The 25,146-nt window shown below is 47.0% G+C and overlaps 1 protein-coding gene across 1 annotated transcript in view; it reads left to right on the plus strand.

Moving 5' to 3' along the window:
* The window catches only part of TGFBR1 (transforming growth factor beta receptor 1), a 235,963-nt gene that overhangs the window by 132,450 nt on the left and 78,367 nt on the right, over positions 1-25,146 (plus strand). The window contains exon 5 of the mRNA XM_030209667.1: positions 13,218-13,385. Coding sequence (XP_030065527.1) covers positions 13,218-13,385 — 168 coding nt within the window. The remainder of the gene's footprint in view (positions 1-13,217; positions 13,386-25,146) is intronic.

Raw genomic sequence — 25,146 nt, forward strand, 5'->3', positions numbered from 1 at the left:
CACCTCGGAGGCAGGAGCCCTCCGGTCCATGCAGTGCACTATTTAACTTCTGGAGCTGCTGGGGTTTGTGATAAATTACCCAAAGTCCCATCTCCAGCCAACTCAGTCTCTGGAATTCATAGGAGCGCTGCTGAATTCCCAGACGGCTCAGGCCTACCTTCCCGAAGCGAGGGCCACCAACCTCTTGGCCCTGGCTTCGCAGACCAGAGCGTCTCAGCAGATCACAGCTCGGCAGATGTTGAGACTTCTGGGTCATATGGCCTCCACAGTTCATGTGACTCCCATGGCTCGTCTTCACATGAGATCTACTCAATGGACCCTAGCTTCCCAGTGGTTCCAAGCCACCGGGAATCTAGAAGATGTCATCCGCCTCTCCACCAGTTGCCGCACTTCACTGCTCTGGTGGACCATCCGGACCAATTTGACCCTGGGACGTCCATTCCAAATTCCGCAGCCCGTGAAAGTGCTGACGACGGATGCATCTCGCCTGGGGTGGGGAGCCCATGTCGATGGGCTTCACACCCAGGGTCTGTGGTCCCTCCAGGAAAAGGATCTGCAGATCAACCTCCTGGAGCTCCGAGCGATCTGGAACGCACTGAAGGCTTTCAGAGATCGGCTGTCCTGCCAAATTATCCAAATTCGGACAGACAATCAGGTTGCAATGTATTACGTCAACAAGCAGGGGGGCACCGGATCTCGGCCCCTGTGCCAGGAGGCCGTCGGGATGTGGCGTTGGGCGTGTCGGTTCGGCATGCTCCTCCAAGCCACGTACCTGGCAGGCGTAAACAACAGTCTGGCCGACAGACAGAGCAGAGTCATGCAACCCCACGAGTGGTCGCTCCATGCCAGAGTGGTACGCAAGATCTTCCGAGCGTGGGGCACCCCCTCGGTGGACCTTTTCGCCTCTCTGACCAACCACAAGCTGCCTCTGTTCTGTTCCAGACTTCAGGCACACGGCAGGCTAGCGTCGGATGCCTTTCTCCTCCATTGGGGGACCGACCTCCTGTATGCTTATCCTCCCATACCTTTGGTGGGGAAGACCTTACTGAAGCTCAAGCAAGACCGCGGCACCATGATTCTGATAGCGCCCTTTTGGCCCCGTCAGATCTGGTTCCCTCTTCTTCTGGAGTTGTCCTCAGAAGAACCGTGGAGATTGGAGTGTTTTCCGACTCTCATTTCGCAGAACGACGGAGCGTTACTGCACCCCAACCTTCAGTCTCTGGCTCTCACGGCCTGGATGTTGAGGGCGTAGACTTCACTGCGTTGGGTCTGTCTGAGGGTGTCTCCCGGGTCTTACTTGCCTCTAGGAAGGATTCCACTAAAAAGAGTTACTTTTTCAAGTGGAGGAGGTTTGTCATGTGGTGTGAGAGCAAGGCCCTAGAACCTCGTTCTTGCCCTGCACAGAACCTGCTTGAATACCTTCTGCACTTATCAGAGTCTGGCCTCAAGACCAACTTAGTAAGGAATCACCTTAGTGCGATTAGTGCTTACCATTATCGTGCGGAGGGTAAAGCCATCTCTGGAGAGCCTTTAGTCGTTCGATTCATGAGAGGCTTGCTTTTGTCAAAGCCCCCTATCAAGCCTCCTACTGTGTCATGGGATCTCAACGTCGTCCTCACCCAGCTGATGAAACCTCCTTTTGAGCCACTGAATACCTGCCATCTGAAGTACTTGACCTGGAAGGTCATTTTCTTGGTGGCAGTTACTTCAGCTCGTAGGGTCAGTGAGCTTCAAGCCCTAGTAGCTCATGCTCCATATACCAAATTTCATCACAACAGAGTAGTGCTCCGCACCCACCCAAAGTTCCTGCCGAAGGTGGTGTCGGAGTTCCATCTTAACCAGTCAATTGTCTTGCCAACATTCTTCCCCAGGCCGCATACCCGCCCTGCTGAACGTCAGTTGCACACATTGGACTGCAAGAGAGCATTGGCCTTCTACTTGGAGCGGACACAGCCCAACAGACAGTCCGCCCAATTGTTTATTTCTTTCGACCCTAACAGGCTAGGGGTCGCTGTCGGGAAACGCACCATCTCTAATTGGCTAGCAGATTGCATTTCCTTCACTTACGCCCAGGCTGGGCTGACTCTTGAGGGTCATGTCACGGCTCATAGTGTTAGAGCCATGGCAGCGTCAGTGGCCCACTTGAAGTCAGCCACTATTGAAGAGATTTGCAAGGCTGCGACGTGGTCATCTGTCCACACATTCACCTCACATTACTGCCTCCAGCAGGATACCCGACGCGACAGTCGGTTCGGGCAGTCGGTGCTGCAGAATCTGTTTGGGGTGTAAATCCAACTCCACCCTCCAGGACCCGAATTTATTCTGGTCAGGCTGCACTCTCAGTTAGTTGTTCTTCGTAGGTCAATTTCTGTTGTTTCCTCGCCGTTGCGAGGTTCCATTGACCTGGGTTCTTGTTTTGAATGAGCCTGAGAGCTAGGGATACCCCAGTCGTGAGAACAAGCAGCCTGCTTGTCCTCGGAGAAAGGGTATGATACATACCTGTAGCAGGTGTTCTCCGAGGACAGCAGGCTGATTGTTCTCACCTACCCTCCCTCCTCCCCTTTGGAGTTGTGTGTTTCATCTTTTGCTAGTCATTCAACTGGCGGGAGCGGTCGCGCACGGGCGGGAAGACGGCCGCGCATGTCCTGCGTGCCGACCGTCCCGCGAAGCTTCTTTCCGGTTGGTGGGGGCTGCCGCGGACGTCACCCAGTCGTGAGAACAATCAGCCTGCTGTCCTCGGAGAACACCTGCTACAGGTATGTATCATACCCTTTCCGGGTCGCCGGTGGATTCGGCACCCATTAAGCGTCGACGCCGGGAGGACCGCTCGCCCTCCATACAAGAGGTGTCGATGCGCTGTACTGTGGACAGCCCGGTACCGCCTCCGCGTCCCAGACAGATTGAGCTCGTCGTCGGTACCGGACCCCTTGCCTTCCTCGACAGCCGCTCTGAACGAGAGCCTCCGGGCCATCCTTCCAGGGATCCTAGAAGAGCTGTTACGCCCTTCCACTCCGGTACCGGAGGTGCTTGCGCCACCGGTACTGTTGAGAGAGGCGACGGCTGGCTCCTCGCCCGTGGTGAGGTCCCCGGTCCCGGTACCGCTTGCGGTACCCGCATCGGCGGCCTCCCAGGCTGACTCCCCCACGACATTGATGGAGAGAGCTTCATCGCTGCCGGTGCGGGAGTCTTCCTCTTGGCGTGCCCACCGTGGCCATGTTTCCACGGAGTTGAGACGGGCCCGGCTTTGGACTGAAGTTCATGAACTGGTGTCCGATACCGATGATGAGGCCTCATGGGAAGCAGAGGTGGACGCAAGATATTTCTCTGACGAGGAGTCTTGTGGTCTTCCCTCTGATCCTACTCCCTCTCCTGAAAGGCAGCTTTCTCCTCCTGAGAGTCTGTCTTTCGCGGCCTTTGTCCGGGAAATATCTACGGCCATTCCCTTCCCTGTGGTTACGGAGGATGAGCCAAGGGCCGAGATGTTTGAGCTTTTGGACTATCCTTCGCCACCTAAGGAATTATCCACTGTACCCATGCATCATGTCCTCAAACAGACATTGCTGGTGAACTGGGCGAAGCCGCTAACTAATCCCCACATTCCCAAGAAGATAGAATCCCAATATCGGATCCATGGGGACCCAGAGTTAATGTGGACACAGTTGCCTCATGGCTCTGGTGTGGTCTGGCCCTTAAGAAGGTCAAGAGTTCTAGGGAGTACGCTTCGGCGCCCCCGGGCCGTGACTCTAGAACCTTGGACTCTTTTGGGCGGAAGGCCTACCATTCTGCAATGCTCATTTCCAAAATCCAGTCCTACCAGCTCTACACAGGCATTCATATGCGGAACAATGTGCGGCAGTGGGCGGACTTGGTGGATAAGCTCCCTTCTGAGCAGGCCAAGCCTTTTCAGCAGGTGGTCAGGCAGCTGAAGGCGTGTCTTAAATTCCTGGCCAGGGGTGTTTACGATTCTTTTGATGTCGCGTCCAGGGCTGCTGCTCAAGGTGTGGTGATGCGCAGACTCTCATGGCTGCGTGCCTCTGACCTGGAGAATAGACTCCAGCAGCAGATTGCGGATGCTCCTTGCCGGGGGGATAATATTTTTTGAGAAAAGGTCGAATAGGTGATAGAGCAACTCCACCAGCGGGACACCGCTTTCGACAAATTCTCCCACCGGACGCCTTCAGCATCTGCCTCAACTGGTAGACATTTTTATGGGGAAAGGAGGACTGTTCCCTATTCTTCTAATAAGCTTAGGTACAATCCTCCCTCTCGCCAGCCTGCTGCTCAGGCTAAACCCCAGCGCGCTCGTTCCCATCAACAATGTGCGCCTCAACAGGCCCCGGCAGCTCCCCAGCAAAAGCAAGGGACAAGCTTTTGACTGGCTCCAGGAGAGCATAACTGAAATCAAAGTGGTTCTGCTGGACGATCTGCAGGTTGGGGGGAGGTTAAAATTTTTTCACCAAAGGTGGCCTCTTGTAACCTCCGACCAGTGGGTTCTCCAAATAGTCCGGCTGGGATACTCCCTCAATTTGATCTCAAAACCTTCAAATTGTCCACCGGGAGCTCAGTCCTTCAGCTTCCGCCACAAGCAGGTACTTGCAGAGGAACTCTCCGCCCTTCTCAGCGCCAATGTGGTCGAGCCCGTGCCACCGGGGCAAGAAGGGTTGGCATTCTATTCCAGGTACTTCCTTGTGGAAAAGAAAACGGGGGTTGCGTCCCATCTTAGACCTACGGGCCCTGAACAAATATCTGGTCCGAGAAAAGTTCAGGATGCTTTCCCTGGGCACCCTTCTTCCCATGATTCAGGCAACCGATTGGCTATGCTCTCTGGACTTAAAGGACGCTTACACTCACATTCCGATACTGCCAGCTCACAGACAATATCTTCGATTCCGTCTGGGAACACGGCATTTTCAGTATTGTGTGCTTACCCTTTGGTCTCGCCTCTGCGCCCAGAGTGTTTACAAAATGCCTGGCTGTCGTAGCGGCGTCTCTGCGCAGACTGGGAGTGCACGTGTTCCCTTATCTCGACGATTGGCTGGTGAGGAACACCTCCGAGGCAGGAGCTCTACAGTCCATGCAGATGACTATTCAACTCCTGGAGCTACTAGGGTTTCTGATATATTATCCAAAGTCCCACCTTCTTCCAGTCCAGAAACTAGAATTCATAGGAGCTCTGGACGGCTCGTGCCTACCTCCCGGAAGCGAGGGCCGACACTCTTCTGTCTCTCATTTCCAGGGTGAGGGCGTCTCAGCAGATCACAACTCGGCAGATGTTGAGATTCCTCGGCCACATGGCCTCCACAGTGCATGTGACTCCCTTGGCCCGCCTTCACATGAGATCAGCTCAATGGACCCTAGCTTCTCAGTGGTACCAAGCTGCTGGGGACCTAGAGGATGTAGTCCTGCTGTCCATGAGTTTTCTCCAATCCCTGCTTTGGTGGACAATTCGGTCAAATTTGACGCTGGGACGTCCTTTCCAGATTCCTCAGCCACAAAAGGTGCTGATGATGGATGCATCTCTCCTGGGGTGGGGAGCTCGTGTCGATGGGCTCCACACCCCAAGGGAGTTGGTCCCTTCAGGAAAAAGGGTTGCAGATCAACCTCATGGAGTTGCAAGCGGTCTGGAACGCTCTAAAGGCTTTCAGGGATCGGCTGTCCCAGCAAATTATCCAAATTCAGACAGACAATCAGGTTGCCATGTTTTACATCAGCAAGCAGGGGGGCACCGGATCTCGTCCCCCTTTGTCAGGAGGCCATCAGAATGTGGCTTTGGGCTCGCCGGAACGGCATGTTTGTTCAAGCCACGTATCTGGCAAGCGTATACAACAGTCTGGCCGACAGGTTGAGCAGGATAATGCAACCTCACGAGTGGTCGCTCAGTTCGAGAGTGGTATGCGAGCTCTTCCGAGTATGGGGCACCCCCTCGGTGGATCTTAATAATCTCTTTGCCTCATGAGTCCACCACAAGGTCCCTCAGTTCTGTTCCAGACTTCAGGCCCATGGCAGGCTGGCGTCGGATGCTTTTCTCCTGGATTGGGGGGAAGGCCTTCTGTATGCTTATCCTCCCATACCTTTGGTGGGGAAGACTCTGCTGAAACTCAAGCAAGTTCGAGGCACCATGATTCTGGTCGCTCCCTTTTGGCCGCGTCAGATATGGTTCCCTCTTCTTCTGGAGTTGTCCTCCGAAGACCCATGGAGGATGGAGTGTTTTCCGACCCTCATTTCTCAGAACGAGGGGGCACTTCTGCATCCCAACCTCCAGTCCCTGGCTCTCAAGGCCTGGATGTTGAGGGCGTAGATTTTGCCTCCTTGGGTCTCTCCCAGAGTGTCTCCCGAGTCTTGCTTGCTTCCAGGAAAGATTCCACTAAGAAGAGTTACTTTTTCCTATGTCGGAGGTTTGCCGTCTGGTGCGACAGCAAGGCCCTAGATCCTCGCTCCTGTCCTACACAGACCCTGCTTGAATACGTTCTGCACTTGTCTGAGTCTGGTCTTAAGACCAACTCTGTACGAGTTCATCTTAGTGCTATTAGTGCATGCCATTACCGTGTGGCAGGTAAGCCGATCTCGGGACAGCCTTTAGTTGTTCGCTTCATGAGAGGTTTGCCGAGCATTGGCCTTCTACCTGGAGCGGACAAAGCTCCACAGACAGTCCGCCCAATTGTTTATTTCTTGTGATCCCAACAGAAGGGGAGTGGCTGTCGGGAAACGCACCATATCTAATTGGCTAGCAGATTGCATTTCCTTCACTTACACCCAGGCTGGGCTGACTCTTCAGGGTCATGTTACAGCTCATAGTGTTGGAGCCATGGCGGCGTCTGTGGCCCACTTGAAGTCAGCCATTATTGAAGAGATTTGCAAGGCTGTGATGTGGTCATCTGTCCACACATTCACATCGCATTACTGCCTTCAGCAGGATACCCAACGTGACAGTCGGTTCGGGCAGTCGGTGCTGCAGAATCTGTTCGGGGTTTAGGATCCAACTCCACCCCCCTAGGCCCATTTTTATTCTGTTTCAGGCTGCACTCTGTTAGTTGAATAAGTTTAAGTTAATCTCAGTTATATCCTTGCCGTTGCAAGGCCCAATTGACCAATGTTGACCTGGGGGCTAGGGATATAACTAGCCTGCTTGTTTTCGGAGAAAGCGAAAACTACATACCTGTAGAAGGTATTCTCCGAGGACAGCAGGCTGATTGTTCTCACAAACCCGCCCACCTCCCCTTTGGAGTTGTGTCTTTCCTTGTCTTTGCTATTTACTGGACTGGCGAACACGCTCGCATTTGGGCGGGAAGACGGTTGCGCATGCGCATCGTGCATGCGCACGCGAGGGCTAGCAAACATTGTTGCTAGTGAAGATCTCCGTTCAGAGGGGCTGCCGTGGACATCACCCATCAGTGAGAACAATCAGCCTGCTGTCCTCGGAAAATACCTTCTACAGGTATGTAGCTTTCGCTTTATACTTCTGTACAAGAGGCCTGGACTATGGAGTTGGGCCAGGCCCCTGGTGTGTTCGATTGGTCTTCCTCTGTTTACATCGATCCCGAAGTTGGTTCATCAAGTTGACCTGCAAATATGAGAAAAATAGACCGGATAAAGCGCCTGAAAATGACTTTTTGAGCATGCTACGCTGACACCTCTTGCTGTTTAAAATGTAAGGAACATGAGAATATGTTGTCCCATGGTCTCTGGTATTGTAGGCGGATCTGTGCTTTCTGGGTGGCTGTAATATGAATTTGCAGAGCAGCTAATCACTGTTCATGGTAAACCTCTGATACTGGCAGTGTTAACTTAGAAGGGCACAGAGCTTGACTCTGTCTAAGGGTCATGGGCACATCAGAAACAGCCGCTTCTTTGTACTGGCAATTTCCCTAGAAACAGTAGGCCAATATGTGAAATATATTCTCTCAGGACAAGTAGGCCACTAATTCTCACAAGTGGGTAATGCGGCACCGCATTGCCCGGTCTGTAGCTTATAACAAGCTTTTCAGAGTTTTGTAGAGCATGAGACATGCTCTACCATGCATGGTTGAGTGCTGTCCCACCCACCACGGTTCCGCACAGAGGACAGACTGATTTGATAAACTGAGTGTCCTTGGTATAGGACCTAAAGTGACTGACTGGGTTAAAAACTGGTTAAATGGGAGGAGATAAAGGATAATGGTAAACGGAGCTTGCTCTGAAGAAAAGGATGTTATCAGTGGTGTACCGCAGGGTTTGGCCCTCAGGCCGGCTCTTCTTAACATCTTTGTGAGTGGTATTGCGGAAGGACTATCTGGTAAGGTTTGATTTTGTGGATGATACCAAACTCTGTAATAGAATGGACACCCCAGAGGGTGTGGTTGGCATGAGGAACGATCTAGTGAAGCTTGAAGAGTGGTCTGGTAATTGGCAACTAAGATTAATAATAAATGCGGGGTCATGCACTTGGGTTACAGGAATCCAAGGGCACAGTACGATATAGGGGTTGAAGTGTTTCTGTGTACAAAGGGGGAGAGGGATTTTGAGGTGTTTCTTTTGTCTCTTGGGTGAAGCGTGGAAGCTAGATTTATGTGGATGTAGCTGCATCTGTCTGTAGGTTTGCTGTATGTAGATGTTTGTATATAGCCATTGCTGATGGAAACTGTGGTGTCTAGAAAGTTGACTTTTTCTGAGTAGTCAATTTTGAATTTGATTGTAGAATGGTATGTATTGAAAGAACTGTAAAACTGAGAGTCTTTCTTCTCCCTCAGTCCAAATAGTAAACCTACTGGTAGTATTTTAGGGGTTTAGTCCGATTATGTATTAAAAAAAATCTCTTCCTGTTTTGCCATTAAGAGGTTAGCATATTGTGGTACCATCCTGGTGTCCATAGTGGTTCCCATGATTTGCAGATATCGTTATTAAAATGGGAAATAGTTATGAATTTGATTAATTTTGTAATTGCTTCCGGTGAATATTGGTGGTCTTGGGCGTTTGTTTTTTAAATTTTGTATTTGCTTTTGGTGACTATTGGTGGTCTAGGGTGGTTATTTTATTTGTTTTTATTTAGGAATCTATTACATGCAACTATGCCATTTGTGACCAGAAGAGCACAAGGTTGTAGCTGCTTGATGTTTTTGATGTTTTAATTTATTCAGAAAGTCTATGGTGTCTTGTATGAAATAGTACTTCCTTAGATTCTTCCTAAACCTATTTCCTCTTAACTTCTGTAGAAATATGAGCACAGGTCACCCCAGCACATGTCAAAAAGGGCAGAGGCTGACAAGCCGGTGCAACTCTGGAATCTATCAGAGATTGAGAAGCTCGTAATTTATTAAAGAGCATAAGCCTGTGTAAACTCAGGAATTTATGATCTATTATGATACCCTTACAAGCAGGCCTCGGGGAAATAAACTAGTATAAACAAATAAACAAGAGAATGTGATTTAGCAACTTAGGGGAAAATAGATTGTGAGAACAGAATGATCTCTGAGGAAGATAAGTGCTGAAGTAATGTGAAGCATTGCTTAACACCAAAGGTATATAAACAATTGAACCAGAGCATTACGTTGGAGAGGCAGTGGCAGACCACGTTTGTGTCCCCTGCTCTCCACATGAGAAACTAGCATTTCTAATTGTAACTTTCTCTTGGTAAATAATTAAATAATTGCTTTTCTCATACACGTGGCCTTACTAGTCTTTTATCTCTCTAAATTGTGGGTGGCTGGTAAGTACTAATTTGGGGAGGTGGTAAAAAGACTAGTAATATAAAAACACTTCATTATATGCCCCCTCGTTCCAGAGTTTTCCTTCAGTTGAAAAACATTAATGCCCTTGAGATATTTAAATGTCTCTTGTATCTTCTCTCTCCCTCTTCTCTTCCAGCATTTACATGTTGAGGTTCATAAGCCTGTCCTAAATTTTTTGTGTTCAAGACTACTTACCAATTTTGTAGCCGCCCTCTGGACTGACTCCATCCAGTTTATATTTTTCTGTAGGTGCAGTCTCCAGAACTGCACACAGTACTCTAAATGGGGCCTCGCCAGAGACTTATAGAAGGGCACTATCATCTCTTTTATTTTATTTTTTTTTTTTCCCCCCTTGCTGGTCATCCCTTTTTTTATGCACCCAAGCATCCTTCTGGCTTTGACAGTCACTTTTTCTACCTGTTTGGAAGCTTTAAGGTCATCAGACACAATCACCCCCAAGTCCTGCTCTCCATCGTACACAGAAGCACTTCAACCCCTATATTGTACTGTTCCTTCAGATTCTTGTGACCCAAGTGCATGACCCTGCATTTTTTTAGCATTAAATCTTAGTTGCCAAATATCGGACCATTCCTCCAACTTCACTAGGTCCTTCCTCCATGTCATTCACACCCTCCAGCAGAGTTTGGTATCATCCGCAAAGAGACAAACCTTACACTCAAATATCCCTTTCTTCAGAGTAACTCCTTTTACCACTACCCTTGGTCTCCTTCCAGTCAGCCAATTTTTAACCCAACAGTTACTCTAGGACCCATATCGAGGTTACTCAATTTATTTATCAATCACCTGTGGGGAACAGTGTCAAAGGCTTTGATGAAATCTAAGTATACCACATCTAGCGCCCCTCCCACGTCTTGACTGTTTTTTTCACCCAGTCAAGGAAATCGGTCAGATTCATCTGACATGGCGCTCTCTGGTCCTGCATGCCATTCAGTTCGTGAAACCTCAGTCCTCCGCTTTAGTACCGTTTCCATTGGTTTACTCACCACTGAGGTCAGACTGACAGGTCTGTAATTCCCAACCTCCTTATTTCCATTCTTTTGCAAGGGAACCACATCTGCCCTTCTCCAGTCCTCTGGGACCACTCCAGTCTCTAAGGAAGCATTGAAGAGGTCAATCAGCGGAGCCACCAGAACTTCGAGTTCCTTGAGCACCCTCAGGTGTATCCCATCAGGCCCCATCACTCTGTCTACTTTTAATTTAGCTATCTCCTCTCCAACACAGTCGTCTGTGAACGGGTCTTGGTTTACCATACATCCATCCCCTTTAGCATTTGTTTTCTGCAGTTCTACCCCCAGCCTTTCATCCATGAACACAGAGCAGAAGTAATTGTTAAGCATTACAGGCATTGGAATACAGGACTCTTAAGCACAAATTCTATCATGGCAGTTCCATGTGGAATTGCTGTTATAGAACACTAGTTTAAGTCGGCGTAAATTAAATTAGTCTATAAAACTATGTCTAACCCACCCCTCCCCTCCCATGGCCATGTCCCCTTAGCAGATGTGTGCTATAGAAATTATGCTCTACTGTTAGAACGGGGATGTAGTTCAGTTACATGTGTAGTTCCTAATTAGTGTCAATTAGCACTTAAGGCCTATTGCTAGTTATCGCCAATTGAGCCGATTAGTTTATGCATGCTTATCTTTGGACACCATTAATCGAATCAGGGGCATGTCTTTTCACCAGCTTTTCCTTAGTACCAAGTTTTTCATTTGGTTCCATTAAATTTTTGAGGCTTTCCCCCCACCCCCAAGACCAAAAGAAAGATCTCTCTTGTAGTAGTCTTTCCAACTTCCATTAGGTTGAGATAAATAACAAGAATCAAGTGCAGTTGTGCGTCATTAAAAAAAAACAAACAAACTTGACAGCACACTTGTTCTTTCTTTGACAACCATGTGTTACGGCAGGTTGGGGAGAGCTGAGAAACAGGAACTTCTATGCTTGAAATCTCTATAATTAGTCTCTACTTCTATCACCGGGCCCAACTGGAAATGTTGCAGACTTCTGGCCCAACCCCTCTCCTCCACCCTGACAGTCATTGCCATTGTATCTGTAATTCCCTTGTGTCATTTTTAGCAACTGTGACATGTGAGGTGTTTTTGTTTTGTTTTTTTCCCCCTCGATCATCTGCAAATTGTGTGTGTCATGAATGTGGATATTGACTGTGAGGCAAACCACTGATCTAGTGTGATATGTGAAAAGGGCAGTTGAAGTGAAAACTAACCTCCTCCCTATTTACTAAGCCACGCTAGCGACTGCCATGTGCTAATTCCGACACAGCTCATTCACTTTGAATGAGCTGTCAGCATTGCTGTGCAGCTGACACTAGCGCGGCTTAGTAAATAGGGGGGTAAGTTTTTTTGTTTGTTTAATAATAAAACACTTCCCTTGTACTGTTGACATGTTACTCGCAGCTCTTGCTTCTTGGTACTTAATTATTAATCAGGTTTTTTTTTTTCCAGTGAAAATGAGACCCTAGATTTGCAGGTCTAAAAAAATATGTATATATTTGGAATGATAAACAAGGGGAAAATCATATAGAGGCATATTTTCAAAGCACTTAGCCTTCCAAAGTTCCATAGAAACCTATGGAACTTTGGAAGGCTAAGTGCTTTGAAAATATGCCTCATAGTATACTAGTACTACAGTAAGTGTTAGCAAATTTTGAGAGACTTGAGATCATGTTCCACATACCCTTTTTTAGAATTGAGGTTCATTACCACCATAACATGTACAGAACCAACCAGTTTGGAGAAATTCCTCCCTCCCCTCAGTTCCCATCTTGTAGGTATTAGTGTCAGGAAATCCTTGTTTAAATATGTTCAGCATTTTAAGCTGAGGAATTCTCAGACCAGTGCTGATCCCCATGTTATGAAATAGCTGTTAGGGGATGTGCACTTGTGCGTATGCATGCATTTGCATATACATATGAAGTAATGTCCTCACAATTGATTGAAAACATTTTTAAGCTCTTGCATGTGTAGAATTTGCCTAAAAAATGAATAGGTGAAAGAAATATGAAATGCCTGAAAATCTGAAAAAATTAAAATAAGCATGAATAAAACTTTTTTTTTTTGCCTCCCCCCCCCCCCACACCCACTTATTAGATATGCCTTGTCATCCCATTATATACAGATACACTTCTTTGAGCCCAGTACTCAGCACCATGGTGACTTCATAAAGTTAGATTAATTTATAGTATAATTTTAGTTTGAATTTTGAGCAATCAAATTGCAATCAATTTGAGTAAGTCAAATTGTAATTAATACTGCTATATGGTTAACTTGTAGTCCCACCCCAGAACGCCTCCAAAAGATGTATGAAATTTAGTTGTATAGTGATGATTATTATTATTATTTGTTGCATTTGACCAAAACATATGTAGAGAGGATTTGTTATTTTGAAACATAACTTATTTGGTTAGCACTAGATACTGACTGTGTAATTGAGTTTGACTATCGACTTGTGACTTGTTTTGTGTTTAATTTTCAGATAATGGCACTTGGACTCAGCTGTGGCTAGTTTCAGACTATCATGAGCATGGATCCCTGTTTGATTATTTAAACCGATATACAGTTACTGTTGAAGGAATGATAAAACTATCTTTGTCTACAGCTAGCGGACTTGCTCATCTTCATATGGAGATTGTTGGTACTCAAGGTACTATCCTATGTTTTTTCTGCCAAATGTTGAACATTAAAAATAGTTGCTTTGCAAGGGTGATGTTTGCTATAATGTTGAGACCTCAAATTTCCCATGTGTAACTGCTCTGTGCATATGTCTACTCAATTTATGGCTAAAATACCTTCTTGTAAACTCTAAGTTGCAGTGAGAAAATTTTACTATAAAGCATAGTGTGAGCTTTCTTTGAGGTGAGAGGGCAAGTAGAATTATATAGAGGTGAAAGATGAGATTGAAAAAGGAAAAAAAAAAGAGAGAACCAGGATGGTGTCTTCCAATCCAGCTATATAGGGGAAAAGGAGAGAAGCTGAAAAAATATCTATCTTATTAGACTAATCTGATTTCTTTAACTGGCTAACAAAATGGTTGGATCAAGGGAAGAACATTGGATATAATGTACATAGATTTCGGCAAAGCCTTTGACATGATCCTGCATTGGTGACTTCTTAAGTAAACTGAGTATCCTTGAGTGACTACGTTAGAAACTAGTTGAGTGAAAGGCATTAGTCATGGAGTTCACTCTGAGATTAAGAACATCACTATTGGAGTGCTAACAAGGTTTGGTCCTTGGTCTAGGTTTGTTTCTGCAATATTGTATAAGGGCTGTTGGGTAAGAGTGGTTTCTTTGCGGATGGTACCAAAATCTGCAATAGTATAGATATCCTTGGAAGCGTAGGTAACATGAAGAGGGATCTAGCAAAGTTTGAAGTATGGTTAGAACTTGGTAGCTAAGATTTAATGTTAACAAACTGTAGAGTCGTGCATTTGGGCTCCCAAGTAAGTAAAGCACTTCTGCACAAGAAAGTAGAGCAGGACCAAGGAATGATAGTATCTGATGACTTTAAGCACTCTTTGAAGTCGTCATATTTTTCTCTCTCCCAGATCAGGAGTATGATAGAAAAATTCTTGGGTTATGGATTTGATATACCACCTTTCATTAGTATAAATGAGCTGCAGTGGAAATGAAATCCAGTTGCCCATATACTCAATCCATTGCACTAACAATTAGACTACCCCTCTATGAAGGAAATCAAGATTTTGTCAAGAGCAAATGCTTATTGAGAGAGCTCTTACACTACATTCTGCCTGACCAACTGTTCCAAACAGGGAAGCTCAAAGGTAGCTCCCACTCTTTACCCTCTGAGTAAGGGGTTTGATCCTGAGACTGATGCAGTCTGAGCTAGATATTTGAAAATCTGCAGCTGGCAAGGGGTCTGATGGGACTGCTGCTTTGTTGAGACCCATTGAAGTTTCCACTGATCTCGGTGGTGATCAGACCTCGTGGACCCCAAAGTTCAAACAGCACCCTCGAGACCCAGAAGCAGTCCAAAAGCTGAGGAGTCTGTGCCAGATTCTACTGAAGACATTCAGGGCATCTGAGTTCTTGCTTAGTGCATGCTGGAGCAGAGAGCCATCTAGAAGTTGATCCTCGGACTAGTGAAGGTGAGCTGCACTGGAACTCTATGAGCTTCTCTCAGTGAGTTGAAAAAGCCACCGGTTGTCACAGATGCTCTGGGACACCATTAGGACTACGGATACCTCCCTTAAAACTGTTTGTTTAGTTCTGGTTACCTTAGTAAGGTGTCAGAGCATGAACAGAGACTATGTACACAAGATAACAGAATGGGAAATGTGAGTAACAATTGGGAGAACTAAAAGGCCTGGAGTTAGCATTCATGAAAGATAACGAAATTATGAATTGTAAGATGGAACATCAAGAAAATCAAGTGAGAGAATAACTTGAGAATTTTGAATTTCCTTATATCACCACTGGATATGTTTAAGAAATACAAGAAATCTTACATATTACAACTGAGCTAATACCACCTATTGTAAGAGTGCAGTACTTATCTACAGGGTCTAATCAAGGGAATTCCACTTTAATGGGAGAAGCAACTCGTTCTTGTAGCAGAGACTTTGACAGCTTCTTCTTTGGGGGGGGGGGGGGGGACTCTTTGCCAGAGGATGTGATAACAGTGGTTAGCGTATGTGGATTAAAAAAAAAGTTTGGACAAGTTCCTGGAGGAAATTGTTTGCTATTGAAACAGACATGGGGAAGCCGCTGCTTGCCCTGGGTTTGGTAGCATGGAATGTGGCTACTATTTGGATTTCTGCCAGGTACTTGTGGCCTAGATTGTTCACTGTTGAAAACCAGGATACTAGGCTAGATTGGTCTGACCCAGTATCGCTATTCGTTTGTTATTAACAGCTAGAATGACTTTACTTGTGTTTTTCTCCTTAGAGCCAGACTGTAACATGGTTCTTTGTTAATATTTGCAACATAAGCACTCGCAGTTTCTATGTTCTTTAATACATATTTTTCCTGAAAGAATTCTTGGGCCTAAAGCAGAGAATTCAAGCACTTGATGCCACTTGAAATTTCCTTCTTAATGTCATATTTATATCTTGGTAAGACTTGTATTTTCTTTGAACCTATACAGCTCTTGGAATGTGTGTTGTCTCAGGAGAGAACAGTAACTTTGATGGGTGTTGATCCGCATGAAGTTTAATCATGTATGGCTGCGGTAGTGTCTCCTCATCTGCTTTTTATTTATTTCCTGAGATGCTAGTGGTTCCTAGCTGAATGTCTTTTCTTGATTCCCTTTATATTTTTTGTAGACTTAAATATTTCACCTATTTTTCTTGGAAGTCTCTTTTTATTTCAATAATTTTTTTGATTGTATTTGAAAATTTCAGAGAAAAAACATTAAAAGAAAAAAAACATTTAAAATAATTGGATCTATATCTTCTAAAGGCACCCATTTTGATTTAACATTTACATCTGAAAAGACCAGTCTTTGTCAAGTTTAACAAAATATTTCTGTACAGATAGTTTTTGAATGAATTGCTCTAAGACCACTCTAAAATGAAAATTCCATGGCATCCTGCAGATCAATCCAGAGACTTGTGGGTTGTGTCCCTCTACCAGCAGGTGGAGATAGAGAACCTCAGAGGTTTGCTATATGTGGACCTGTGCAGCCAGCTGAACCTCCAGTATTCTCTCTCTCTAGCAGGTGGAGGCACATCTCTGTGCAGCTCTGGTTTGATCTGGCTACTAGTGTCCTTTGGGCCTAGTTAAGCACAGACAGGGGTTGAGTGGCTGTTTGCAGCTTGTGGTGTACACCTGGTAATGCCAGGTCCCTCCTGGTCTCCCCCTACCTTTCCTCCGTCGCCCGGGTCTGTTGGCCTGATCGGGTGTTTCTGTTCTTTCCTGACTTTAAGAAAAAAAAAAAAAAGGTAAGAGACTGTTTTTGTTTAATCATACGGAGGGACTAGACGTTCTGCCGAGTCAGTTATTTGGCAGGCGTTTATGGAGCATGTCAGTGCCTTCTGAGGTAGCTAAGCGCTGCTCCTGGTGTGGGGGCCGGAGAGCAGCATCGGGGGAGTGCGAGTCCTGCCACCGTCAGCCCACAGCGGGTGTTCAGCGTGATGGGTGTTCCCCTCAGGCGTCCGGTGAGTCGGAAGTGCAGGGAATAGTTTTGGTGGTTTCCTCGGGGCAGTTAGCGCTTGTTGGCAGGCGCCATATTTTCCTCTCAGGCGCGACCCGCTCCGCACGTGGCGGTTGATAGACAAGAGGCACAGCACGCTTCTGTGGAACAGGCTCCGATGGAAGGAAGCGATGTACAGGGAGCAGGGGAGTCCCTTGCAGTTCCTTTTTCCCCCCGGATTTTGCTTTATTAATACACAATGCCATTCTTTTGAAGAAGTCAGGAGCTTCTCTTCAGGCAGCCCAGTCTCTTCCTCAGCAAACCGGTTGCTGGAGCCTCTCAGTCTTTGCTGTCAATACGTCCCCCGGGTGGAGATTTTGGATCCCGAGGAGCTATCTGACACAGATGGCCCGGTTTTGTGTCCGGGCTCTCCCTCAGAATCTTTGGATTTGGCAGATGAGGTCACCCTGCCCTCTGAGGAGGGGGATGATCCGACGGCTGCCCGCCTTTTTCGCAGGGAAGTGCTTCCCTCCCTGATTGTTAGGGCTTTTGAGGTTTTAACCATTTCCCCCCTGAATCGTCAGGGGGAACAGGTCCGGTGCCCTCTATTATGTCTGGCACCAAATGCCCACCTCGTTCCTTTCATGTGCGTGAGGCCATGAAGATCCTTATTTCAGCGCAGTGGGAGACACCGGACAGTGAGCTTAAGGTTGCTTAGAGCTATGTCGCGTCTTTACGCGCTACCTGCTCCTGACTTAGACTTGCTGAAGGTCCCTACGGTGGATTCCTTGATCACAGCGGTCACTAAGAAAACCACTCTCCCTGTGGAGGTTGGCACTGCACTCAAGGACCCTCAGGATCGTAAGTTGGAGACTTGCTTGAAGCTGGCCTTTGAAGTAGCAGCCCTTTCCCTGCGGGCCTCAGTTTGTGGCTCCTATGCGGCGCGGGCATGCTTATCGTGGGTACAGAAAGCCTCCTCTCCGGAAGATCTCATGGCTGTTTTGCCGGCCTTGGAGTCCGGTGTAGCCTTCCTTGCAGGTCTTCTTTATGATCTTTTGAGGGGTTTGGCGGAGGAGGTTTCCCTAGCGGTCACCGCGCATCACTAGCTGTGGTTGCAGCATTGGGCTGCAGACATGGCCTCTAAGTCACGTTTAGCAAGGCTTCCTTTTAGGGGAAAGCTTTTGTTTGGGACAGAACAGATTGTGAAGGACCTCGGTGACTCTAAGGGCCAGCGCCTCCTGGAGAACAGGTCCAAGTTTGTACGACTGGCAGAACCTAGACTAAGTTTAGGGATACACGGCGTTACCGTCCAGGTCGTGGGGCCTCTTTTCAGAGAGCAAGGTCTTTTCAGAGGCCTCAGCCCTTTTGAGGTGACAGGCGGACCTTCCTTTCCAGTAAAAGAAACCAGCCCGCAGCCAGGTCCGCCCAATGATGGGGCCCTGGTCCATATCCAGCCGGTTATTGGGGGTAGACTGTCCCTATTCCTGGTGGAGTGGACCAGGGTAACATCTGACGAATGGGTCTTGGAGGTTATCAGAGACGGCTGCAAGTTAGAATTGGCTCTTCCCATAGTAGACTTTTCTGGAATCTCCTTGCAAATGTCCCGCCAAGGTGCGGGCCGTTCAACACACTCTCCTCAAGTAACAACGGCTGCGTGCCATCCAGCCTGTACCTCCAGCAGAAAGAGGGTGTGGTCGATACTCCATTTATTTTGTGGTGCCAAAAAAGGGTGGTTCTTGGTGACCCGTCTTAGATCTCAAGTTCGTCAACAGGTCCTTACGGGTTCAGCTTTTTTGCATGGAAACCCTCCGATTGATCGCAGAGGTATAGCCAGGGGAGTTTTTGACCTCTCTCGATCTCAGAGAGGCCTATTTACACATTCCAATCTTCCCTCCCTACAGGCGCTTTCTTCACATTGCAGTGCTCGGTCGTCATTTTCAATTCAAAGCAATGCCCTTTGGCCTAGCCACAGTGCCTTGGACCTTTTCCAAGGTCGTATTAGTAGTGGCGGCCTATCTCAGGAAGGAAGGGATTCAGGTCCATCTCTATCTAGACAACTGGCTTGTGCGGGCGTCTTCTTTCGAGGAGAGTCAGTGGGCAACCGACAAAGTGGTTGGGTTGCTTCAGTCACTTGGCTGGGTGAACTTCCCGAAGGTCAGCCTAACGCGTTCCCAAACTCTGGAATACTTGGGGGTGTGCTTCGATACCCGAACAAGGATAGTTTCTCTTCCTTCGGCTCAAGCACAGCGGTTACGGGTTCAGTTTTGAACGCTGTTTCGAACTCCAAACCCGTGGGCTTGGGACTATGTACAAGTTCTAGGTTCCACGTGGTAAAGTGGGCCAGAGCTCACATGCGCCCCCTCCAGTGGCACCTTCTGAGCCGTTGGTCTCCACTTTCAGAGGATTATGAGGTTCACGTGCCATGTTCGTCCCGTCTTCACACAATCATGCACTGGTGGTTCATTCAAAAGAGTCTGGTGTCGGACATTTCTCTGGCAACCCCGGACTAGAAGATAGTGATCATGGATGTGTCACTGGCTGGGGGGCTCATTGCCTGCAACAGGCGGCCCAGGGCATTTGGACTTCAATGGAGGCGTCATGGTCCATCGGCCGCTTGGAGTTACGGGCAATTTATCTGGCCCTTTGGGAGTTTCTGTCTCTTCTCCGCAGTTGCCCAGTTCGAGTTCTTTCAGACAATGTGACGGCGGTTTCCTACATAAACCGTCATGGGGGCACCAGGAGTGCACTCCTAGCGAGCGAGGCGGCTCTGATCTGCCGTTGTGCAGAGACTCATCTCTTTCTTGACAGCGGCTCATAAAGCGGGTTCACAGAATGTGCCAGCGGACTTTCTCAGTCGCCACCAGTTGGAGCCGGGGGGAGTGGACGCCTTCCCCTCTGGCCTTTGATCAGATAACTGCCCGTTGGGGGATGCCAGAGAGGGACTTAATGGCCACCGCATTCAGTGTAAGGTTGAGTGATCCTGATTGGCCCAGACAACCTTGGTACGCAGATGTGATCAGGCTTCTGTTTGATCGTCCTTTTTCTGCTACCGGCGCAGGATGGTTTCCTGCTGCAGGGGCCAGTCACGATGGAGGATTTCCCCCCCCCCCCCCCCCCCCTTGGTCTTACGGCGAGGTTGAGAAGAAAAGGGTATTCACACGCAGTTATTGCTACGATGCTGTAGGCTCGGAAAAGATCCACCTCGATAGCTTTTGCTATGGTGTGGCGTACCTTGAATTTGTGGTGTGCAAGTTCAGGATTGTCGGCAGCTTTGGCTTCATTATCGGTTATCCTCGTGGTTCTTCAGGAGGCTGTACAAAAATCACTTTCATTGAGTTCTCTTAAGGTGCAGGTGGCAGCTCTGGCATGTTTCAGAGGCCGGCTTCAGGGGGCGTCCATCACCTCCCACCCAGATGTGGTTCGTTTCTTGAGGGACGTAAATCATTTGCGCCCTCCTAACGTGCCAGTTCTGCCATCCTGAAACCTTAATCTAGTTCTCAAAGCGCTTCATCGTCCTCCTTTCAAACCCTTATCAGGGATTATGGTTAAGGATCTTACCTTGAAGGCAATTTTCCTAGTAGCCATTATTTCGGCTTGGAGAATTTCAGAGTTGCAGGCTCTTTCTTGCAGAGACCCCTTCCTGCGTTTTATGGAGGAGGGGGTATCGATTAGGACAGTTCCTTCGTTTTTGTCCAAGGTGGTTTCTCGTTTCCACTTGGGGCAGTCCCTGCATTTGCTGGCCGTCCGCCGGGAAGTTATTACCCTGAGCAATTCTAGGCTCTTCGCTGCCTCGGCATGAGACGGGTTCTTCTCAGGTATTTAGAGGTGACGAATGAATTTCGTCTTTCTGATCATCTCTTCATCCTTTTCGGAGGCAGTAAGAAGGGTCATATGGCATCCAAGGCCACCATAGCCCGTTAGTTACGGGAGGCCATCTCTTCGGCATAACTGGCATTGGGTAAGCAAGCCCCTTTGCAAGTTCGTGCTCATTCTATACGAGCTCAAGCTTCCTCCTATGCAGAGTCCCATTTGGTTTCTCTGGAAGATATCTGCAGGGCAGTTACATGGGCTTCGGTCCATACATTCACTCGTCGTCATCGGGTGGATGTGGTAGCTCATCAAGATGCATTGTTTGGCTCGTTGGTGATTTCTGCCGGGTTGGTGGTGGTGGTGGTGTCCCGCCCTACTTGAGGACTGCTTGGGTACATCCCACAAGTCTCTGGATTGATCTGTGGCACGCCATGGAAGGAAAAATTTAATTCTTACCTGATAATTTTCTTTCCGTTAGTCCCAACAGATCAATCCAGTGCACCCCCCCCCCCCCGGGTTTACTGTCTGCGGTTGGTTAATTTGGGGGGGGGGGGGGGTGTTCCATTCTGAATGTTCCTTCGTTTGATTAAAAAATAAATTAAATATAAAAGTGGTGGAAGTATGTTGGGCAATTGGTCTGACAATGTCAGGAGAGTTTTCTATTATTTCCATTCCACTGCTTTGGTATTGTTCATACTGAGGTTCAGCTGGCTGCACAGGTCCACATATAGCAAACCTTGGGAAGTTCTCTCTATCTCCACCTGCTGGTAGATGGACACAACCCACAAGTCTCTGGATTGATATGTTGGGACTAATGGAAAGAAAATTATCAGGTAAGAATTAATTTTTCCGTGACTTTTTGAGAATACAAATGTTCTTTGGTCAGTAAAGAGGTTTCTGGTGTTAAATCCCATGTTGACAGTTTTACTACTTGGTCTGATTGTTTTGAGGTTCTGGCCACAGATGATCTGAAACAGGATGTTGATTTGCTCATCTTCTGCCTTTTTATCTTTCTGGAGTTTAGTTTAAAAACATGAGAAGAACCTGTAGAATATGAGCTAGAACTCTCGGATGATGAGTCATAGGACACTTGTTTCGTGACATTATCTTAAATAATTCTTAAATTTGTCAGTCGTCTTTATAATATCTTTATAGCTCCCTTCAAAGACTTCTAAAGTATTAATAGTTTTCAAATCTGTTATCTTTGAATCTAATTCCTTTTTCAGGTAGTAAATTTTCACTTTCTGACGAAGAACAGTCAAGAATAAAATATTTAATTTGTTCTCCTTGCTTGTCTGCAAATCTTTCTTGCCCCATTGGTGTACCCCCTGAGGACAGTGCTGACACCTACTCGTTTCAAACCATTAGCTTTAGTGGTCTATATTCATGCAGATGAACATCCAGCTTGTCGTCGTCACCAATTCTCTTAATTTAGAATTAGCCCCTTTAAATTCCTGTCTTACCTCTATTACATACTTTTTTATTTTTATTTTTTTTTTTTTTTTTTTTTTTTGCATACGAGATCTCTTTTTACAATATTGTTGCTGAAGAGTCTTACATTTGTGGGGATCCTCAGATCTAGATTTTAGCCAGAGCCTTTCAGCTTGACGAATATGCCTCTTTAATGGGTGCAATCATAGAGGAAACCACCTTTGATTGTGATCCTAGCTTAATAGTGAAATTCATGATAAGGGCAAAGTACTCCCGAGCTCTAGAAAGATTAGCGTCCCAGGAAGTAACCTGGGTGTCCAGTGGCTGAACTAAAAATCAACAGGCAAGAAGGACTCGAGAGAATTTCTGGCTGGCTGGCTTTTAGTTTCTAAACATCTTCAGTAATTTTCTTTAAAATGTTATGGTCAGAATACTAAGAGGGAACTTTAAAGCGATCCAGAAAACTAACACCTTTGAAATTAAAATGAAATATTTTTGACACTAACCAGACAGAATTTAACAAGGATCTGGATTAGAGCTGTACCGAACAGCCTATTTTACTATTTGGCCATATACGAATAATAGGCATTGTGCTTTAACATAACAAATAATAAGAGAAGCAACCTGAAATCAGAAATCAAGTGTTTCAATTGGATCAATTATTAAACTAACTAACCGTTTGCTTACTTCCTAGAAAGTACCTGGGGAGCTCAGGGCATATATCTGTTCACAGAGCTTCAACAAAGAGATCTCTCTCTTCTCCTGGGCTGAAACTGAAGCAACAGCCCGCATCTACTGGGTAATAGTTTTCAAATGAAAACTGGTTACATCAATACAGGCAATTCCTATTATCTGTGTGCCAACTAAAAGAAAGAGAAGTCAGTCTTGTGTAACAGCTTTAAGCATAAACATGCACCATCTGTTGGCCAAAAAGGAGAAACACACTTCAGACATATTTAAGACGGTAAAAAATATCCAATACATTTTACAGGCTTAAAACAGTTTCTTCACACTGATATTAGATAACAGACCCTAGCGGGCTTACAATCTAAGGCTAGAGGTGGTCCAGAGGTAGGCAACTAAATTCGAAGTTTGCATCAGAACAATATGACATGAGACTGAAGGACCTAACTACGTAACATGGAAAAGGTAGTATTAGGAACATTAACGGGAAGTTTTTTTTTTTTTTCTTAGAAAGGGTGACATATGCATTAGTGCCTTCAAAAGTACATAGGTAGAGGGATGGCCGGCAGGATAAAGGTGAGGCAGTCTATATCTAAGATAGTGGAGAGTTAAGTGACTTGTTCAAAACCACAGTGGTATTTCAGCTGAATAGGCGGAATCTTCCCTGCCGCCACATAAGCTACCACGATTGTCTCCTTGACCCAACGTGCCACTGTAGGCTTAGATGCCTGCAGACCCTTACGAGGGCCTGCGAACAGCACGAACAGGTGATCCGACTTCCGGAAATCATTGGTCACTTCCAAGTATCTGATGATGACCTGTCTAACATCCAGGTATTTGAGCGCAGGGTACTCCTCTGGGTAATCCTCCCTACGAAAGGAGGGTAGGTAAAGCTGCTGATTCACATGGAATCGAGAAACAATCTTGGGCAGGAAGGAGGGCACTGGGCAAATTGATACTCCTGCCTCAGTGAATCGCAGGAACGGCTCTCTACACGAGAGAGCCTGGAGCTCGGAAACTCTTCTGGCTGATGTGATAGCCACCATGAAGACCGCTTTCAGCGTAAGGTCCTTCAGCGATGCCCTTGGCAAGGGCTCGAAGGGCGGCTTTTGCAAGGTCCGTAGTACCAGATTGAGATTCCATGTAGGCACTATCGAGTGCAGAGGGGGGCGCAGGTGATTAACTCCTTTGAGCAAGCGTACCACATCTGGCTGTGAAGCCAGGGAAGCCCCCTTCAGGCGACCCCTGAAGCAAGCTAGAGCCGCCACCTGGACTTTCAGTGAACTGAGCGACAGGCCTTTCTCCAGCCCCTCTTGCAGGAACGCCAACAGTGGGATTTGAACCAGGCTTTCCTGGTTCTCAGCCTGCTGCTTGAGCCATTATACATTCCTCCACTCTTAGAAAAAGGTGATTGGGGTAACCTGCATGGAGCATGGGGTAACCTGCATGGGATCTTGCCGGGTATTTGTGACATGGATTGGCCACTGTTGGAAACAGGATGCTGGGCTTGATGGACCTTTGGTCTGTCCCAGTATGGCAATACTTATGTACATGTTCAAAATCCTGAATAACAGTAATGTGATTACATTGGGGCTTCAAGAAAATTCTGATGTGAACCATCGCTATAACAGGTTATGACCAAGATTGGGACAGATAATAAGAACTGGGTTTAGGAATTTAGTTCACTTCAGGTAGATGCAGTGCATTTTTTTCTAGCAAAAAAGGTGCCGGTACTCAAATGCCAGGCCACCCTTCAGGGGTGGGGTGATCACTGAGGGACCCACTCCACAATAGCCAGGCCCTCTACAACCAGTCACAGAACTTATGACAAAGGCAGAATTGGTGTGTAGAGCCTGAGCTCTTTCATTAAAACTTGGGGACCATGGGTCATATTTAGCAGACAATAGAAAAGGTGCCGGTACTCAGTACCTCAACTACCCCCTCAAAAAAAAGCCCTGGGTAGATGTATACATAGTCTTAACTAGGCTTCCTTGTCATCAGCAGCAGATGAATCCATTAACTGATGGGTTGTATCTGCCTACCAGCAGGCGGAGATAGAGAACACTGAAGAACCGCAGTGACCCTTGGACAGCTAGCCCCAACTGCCTTCAGCATTTCTCTATCTCCCAGCAGGTGTGGACGTAGCTTGATCAGCTCCTGGATTTATGCCTGGGGTGGCTCCTGTGCTTTGCCAGTTGAGCAGGGCTGTTGTGGCTGGTGGAGTCCACTTTAAAGGCATATAGGTTCACCCTTTCCTTGCCATACCCATTCCCCCCGCCTCCCGGAGTCCCTCTGTTGCTGCCTGCCTCCAACTTTCCTCACAGCATTAAAAAAAAAAAAAAAGTGCGCGCTTGTACAGCATTGCTATTTCTGAGCCTTTTTCCAGA

Source organism: Microcaecilia unicolor, chromosome 1 (assembly GCF_901765095.1).
Source record: "Microcaecilia unicolor chromosome 1, aMicUni1.1, whole genome shotgun sequence".
Lineage (NCBI taxonomy): Eukaryota > Metazoa > Chordata > Amphibia > Gymnophiona > Siphonopidae > Microcaecilia > Microcaecilia unicolor.